The 6,000-nt window shown below is 42.0% G+C and overlaps 1 protein-coding gene across 1 annotated transcript in view; it reads left to right on the top strand.

Annotated features, from left to right (window-relative positions):
- The first annotated feature begins 858 nt into the window (after positions 1-858).
- LOC126092693 (putative inorganic phosphate cotransporter) overlaps positions 859-6,000 on the top strand; it is a 200,676-nt gene continuing 195,534 nt past the window's right edge. Inside the window, exon 1 of the mRNA XM_049908419.1 lies at positions 859-939. Within this exon, the coding sequence (XP_049764376.1) occupies positions 912-939 (28 nt within the window). The 5' untranslated portion in view covers positions 859-911. The remainder of the gene's footprint in view (positions 940-6,000) is intronic.

The following is a 6,000-nucleotide window of genomic DNA, read 5'->3' as shown; positions in this document are numbered from 1 at the left end:
GTTGTTTGCAACGCACATCCGTTACAGACGCCATTTTAACAGCTCCGTACGGCGCTGCCACCTGTCGGAAGTCAATGAAACTATACGAGACGAAGCGGGAATGTTTGTAAATATTCCACAAGAAATTTCCGGTTTTTTCAACCAAAATTGGCCGAGAAAAAAAATGTGTTGCATTACTTATTGAACTGCCCTCGTATATAACACATTTCAACATGACCGTCTCTACAACGCACACTGGTCAATTCATGTTACTTCCGTGTCAAAATTTATACCGTAGCAGTGGATCGGTACGAGTCGCGAACGCCCGTCAGTTGTCAGTACTAGAAGACAACGAATCATTCGCCTTCTTATTTCTAGTAAGCCTGCAGTGTTTGCGCTACTTGCCCCTCTGCCCCTGAACTAAGTGGACAACTGTGCTTAGATCACGACAATTAAAAGTAAGCACATTTTAAAATATTACTCTTTCTATAAGTACTTATTGTAACTGAGCAGGAAAAAAGCTCTTAACGTCAGTCGATGTTTATGGATTCGGCTGTTATTTGCCACATGCATATTACCGTAAAATTTGGCTGAGAACCGCGGGACGAGCTAATACTTGATTCGGCACGCATGCGGCCCGCGGCCCGCAGTTGGGAGGACCACTGGCTTTGCCACCTGCAGGACTCGCGCAGTCCGAACACGCACCAGCGCGAGCGCCCAGCGGAGCAAGTAATTGGCGAAAGGCTGCCCGGCGGCGATAGGAGCGGATAGGATAGCGTAGTATAGGATAGCGTAGTGGCGCCGCTTTACCAGGAGGGGGGGGAGGGGAGGAGGGGAGGGGGGGTGCGGTCGTCGCGGCTGTCCTGAGACTCGCGCAGTGTCACGACTGGGGCAGGCTGAGCAGGACGCCGCCGCAAAACACTCTCTCCACCATGGTGAAGCTCACGCCCACCGCCATACGTACGTACATCTCGTCTCACCTTACACTACTGCAGCTGTCTGCGTTCACAACCAAGCTATGCTTCGACTAGTGTCGCCGGCTCCCATCGACGTCCAAAATGTATCGGATTTCGTGTATCGAGTTCGACGCCGTCATGTCACCTGTTGCGTGTTACTACCACAACTAATGATAGGGTCGCTTTCGCGCCAATGCTCAACCACCGCACATAGCACACTTGTATCGAATGATGACGTTTGGAAGTGTAAAATGTATCGAACCAAGACGACATACTAAGTGTGACAGGTTAATTATATAGCCCGTTCTTTGTAGTTCCACAAGTACTACTTTGTACCTCAGTTCCCTTCTGCTGTCCCACATAATGAAAAAAGAGCTAGAGATATTTGTCAATCTGCGTTCTTCATAGAAGTGTCCATTATCGACTGGATTATACCTACGTTCAAAATATATCAGGTCACTTACTATGTGTTCGACGCTGCCACAAGTCAGTAGTAGCATATGACAAATTCATAACAAAAGACACAGTTGCTTTGGCGCCAGTGATAAACCAAACTTGTCCCTAGGGATGAGATATTACAGATCGAAACCTGTCGAACTAAAGCAACACAGGAAGGCGTGACTCGTTGATTATATAGTTAGTTTTTAAACAATACTGAATACAATGTGGATCAATTTCCTGTTGCTGTTACAACGGATGAGTGAAAAATTAGTCGAACATGTTTTTGCTTAAGAAGGCCGTTTTTCGCGAAATTGAAATAGTTTTGTGGTTTGAGAGACTGGTAATTAAGCATACGGCGCGCGAGTGAAACAGCGACTAATTTCCAATATCACATTAATACCGGAAGTCAGTGGCATTTATTTTTCAGTTTATGTACTAGCCTCATATTTTAAGGTATTGTGTACAATTTTCGGCCCACGAGTAAGTGAGAAAATACGCAAGTGATCAATTGCAACCGTAGCAACCAACGAAGTTAAAGCTGTACCCGAAGATGAGGTTTTCACGCCTCCTGTTCAGCTGTACGGTAAAGTGTGATAGCTTAATGACGTTGTCGCTTTTTTTTTTTTCAAATCTCCCAATTGATACACAGTAGCTCAGTTTCTTGTTGTTATATCCGATGAAATAACGAGTAGTGGAATTTTTACTCTCTTTAGATCGCTAATTTTCAGTTGAAATTAAAAAGACAAACTTGTTGGTTGACATATCAACATTATAGTATCCGAATATGTTACGTGAAATTCAAATTTTTTAAGTTCACATTTAATCGCTTTTATTGTGCAGTTTTGTATGAGTTTAGTGCTTTACGTATATTAAAATACAGATCCTGAGTGAAAATTAATCTGAAAAATTCCGAATTGGTATTTTTTCCGTTATTTTTCGACCTGTTTACATTTTCATGGATGCAGCGCTAGCACAGTGCGAATGAAAAAGTTGCCCTGGTGGTGTGTGTGACGTAGAGTTTAAAAGACAGGCATATCTTAAATGAACTTGTCTGTTCTGAACCGGAACATATAGTTCTTCGTTCCTTCTTACACTGGCACTCACGGTAAACGTTCCCTTCTGCCATACGTTGCTCAGCACGAAAGGGTGTAATTATAACATTTGCTTTTGTAATCCAGTCTTCTATCCTCCCATTGAGTCACTATTTTTTTTATTTCCAACTACTTCAGTCCTTAAGCGTTCGTACTGTCTATTTAGACAGCATAGGTTAATGCTATACAATAGGCAATCGCGCCAGCCGAGGGGTACCTGGTTCTGGACCGTCCAATAACACATACCAAATCATCCACAGTTTCTTACTTCTGTTCTCAGGAGGACGGAGACTGTCACCATGAACAGCATATAAATGAAATGAATTCGCGATTGCGAATATGGACAACCATCAGCTGTAGAACAGAATGACGGCAATGAAAATTTGTGTTGGACTGGGACTCGATCGCGGATTTCCCGCTTATCTTGAGCGGTCGTTTTACTATTTAACTATCCGTGCGCGAGTCCACCCAGTCTCAAACATCCATATGTCGTCAACGATGCGTCTACAGCCTGTACGCCTATATCCACCATGTGTATTGCTATATATTTCCGTACAGGAGAAACATTTTACTTGGAAGTCGCTTGCCCGGTGTCGGCGAATAAATACGATATTGCTGTGCCTATGTTGCTCCGATTTGTGATGCAAAATTCCTTTGGAGATGAATGCATGATGGTTGCCCTATTCGCAAATGTAAATACATGTAACGTATTTCGTAACGGTTGAAGTCGCCACAGTGCATGTTCCTTTGGACATGTATCCATGTTGGTGCCAGAGCAACCAGCTCTGTGTGCTAAATTTCGTACCTTACGTATTACAAATCACTTACAAATTTTGAGATGCATTCATCCTACTACATTGCACATGCACAATAAGTAAACTTTCATTATGTGGTATTCTTCCTGGTGTTGCAGTCTTAATGGCCAGCAGTGTAATTTTGTAAATCTCGTAACAATAACGAAATCGAAATAGAGAACGTCTAAGGCTGAATTGGATCAGTTATAGTGAAACGAGAAATTTGGGTTGAGAAATGTGAATGGCTATGTAGTTGAAGACATTCAACTCAAAGAGTTTGGTTTTGGAAACTAGTTGAACGCTAATATTGTACGACGAATTGATTTGCGCATCCTCCGAGGATCGACTGTTTATTCACATTGTAAGTCATTCGGTAGACTTAGAGAAAGCTTTAGACAATGTTAACTGGAATACTCTCTTTCAAATTCTGAAGGTGGCAGGGGTAAAATACAGGGAGCGAAAGGCTATTTACAATTTGTACAGAAACCAGTTGGCAGTCATAAGAGTCGAGGGGCATGAGAGGGAAGCAGTGGTTGGGAAGGGAGTGAGACATGGTTGTAGCCTCTCCCCGATGTTATTCAATCTGTATATTGGGCAAGCAGTAAAGGAAACAAAAGAAAAATTTGGAGTAGGTATTAAAATTCATGGAGAAGAAATAAAAACTTTGAGGTTAGCCGATGACATTGTAATTCTGTCAGAGACAGCAAAGGACTTAGAAGAGCAGTTGAACGGAATGGACAGTGTCTTGAAAGGAGGGTATAAGATAAACATCAACAAAAGCAAAACGAGGATAATGGAATGTTGTCAAATTAAATCGGGTGATGCTGAGGGAATTAGATTAGGAAATGTAGACACTTAAAGTAGTAAAGGAGTTTTGCTATTTAGGGAGTAAAATAACTGATGATGGTCGAAGTAGAGAGGATATAAGTAGACTGGCAATGGCAAGGAAAGCGTTTCTGAAGAAGAGAAATTTGTTAACATCGAGTATAGATTTAAGTGTCAGAAAGTCGTTTCTGAAAGTATTTGTATGGAGTGTAACCATGTATGGAAGTGAAACATGGACGATAAATAGTTTGGACAAGAAGAGAATAGAAGCTTTCGAAATGTGGTGCTACAGAAGAATGCTGAAGATTAGATGGGTAGATCACATAACTAATGAGGAGGTATTGAATAGAATTGGGGAGAAGAGGAGTTTGTGGCACAACTTGACAAAAAGAAGTGACCGGTTGGTAGGACATGTTTGAGGCATCACGGGATCACAAATTTAGCATTGGAGAGCAGCGTGGAGGGTAAAAATCGTAGAGGGAGACCAAGAGATGAATACACTAAGCAGATTCAGAAGGATGTAGGCTGCAGTAGGTACTGGGAGATGAAGAAGCATGCACAGGATAGAGTAGCATGGAGAGCTGTATCAAACCAGTCTCAGGACTGAAGACCACAACAACAAGAAGTGATTCGGAGGTACATGACAGCATACAAGAACTGAGAAGTTCGGTAATAACAGTACAAATTAAAGGAAAAATCTTTGTCCACACCGTTGTAAAAAAAGAGAGAAAATAGACACCGTAGGACTGACAACACACACATACAGTAATGTTAGTAGCGTGCTTTTCACCGAACTTGTTGTCGTATCTGTGAACACTTGTTCAAATAATAGCTGCGCGCTACACTTCACAGGTTCCTAGCGGCGTAGGACGATCAGATACGAACTTGGCCTTGTTAGGTAGAATGGAAGAGAAATTACGGTAGAAATGATAACTCGACAATCAGTCGCACCAATTGGGCTTTCGATGGTATCAGCGTTTGCTGCAATTGCTTCAGTATTCACGGCCCACTGGCACTATCTTCGCATTAACTACAAGTTTATTGCAGGTAGCGATCAAGGTACAGTGAAGGCCGTCAAGAAGTCAGCTGCATCTGCCGGCCCTCGTGGAGTAGTGGTAAAGCGCGACAGGTCGTGGACTCTAATCTCGGTGGAATCAATGAAATGTATCCGTCTGCCTTTAAGCTAAACTACACCTCTCAGTAGTGTGAAGATTCGCTAGGAACGAAACGTGGTCCGAATCCGACGTTAAAAAGTGTGTCCGCTTTCCCCGCTTGGGCTACTAGGTTAGGTCAGAGACACACATGTTGCGAAAGAGGCGCCCAGTTGAAAGACTTGCACCAGACTACTGAGCTACACGAAATTATTATTGGCTACATTCAATTGGCTGACAAACCGTAACTTTCTCACTTACGTGACTACAGATGTATTACGCCGTGCTATGATTACATTGTTGTTTTAGAATCTCGTTTTACAAAATAAACAATACGAGGTTTACAAGCTGATAATATCATGAGATAGACTTGTACCTTCGTTGTTGTTGTTAGTGACAGTCACATGACATTGCTGTCATTCGAATTACAGACAAAAGTAGATTCTTAGAAGAACATCAGGGTTTTTAATGACTCCAGGATGCCTAAAACTGATAATTATTAATTTAATCTGCTACTGTTGCACGGTTTCGGCGTAAGACCATTTTCAAGTACGTGGATACGTTTCTTAGACCTTTTATAATTAAATATTTCTGATGGAACGTATTGACGCCTTCTATTAAACTGCTAACATTTGCCATAGTAGATATTTTATCATCAAAGAGTTAAGAAACGCATCCATCCTGGAAAAGGCCTAAGGCCGAAAATGTACAACAGTAAAAAATAAAATAAAAATTAATAGTTGCAGGCGTCATGGACGCATAC

The sequence above is a fragment of the Schistocerca cancellata genome, chromosome 1 (assembly GCF_023864275.1).
Source record: "Schistocerca cancellata isolate TAMUIC-IGC-003103 chromosome 1, iqSchCanc2.1, whole genome shotgun sequence".
In the NCBI taxonomy this organism is placed as follows: Eukaryota; Metazoa; Arthropoda; class Insecta; order Orthoptera; family Acrididae; genus Schistocerca; species Schistocerca cancellata.
The sequence above is the reverse complement of the archived record's forward strand: the minus strand, read 5'-3'. Positions and strand labels throughout refer to the sequence as shown.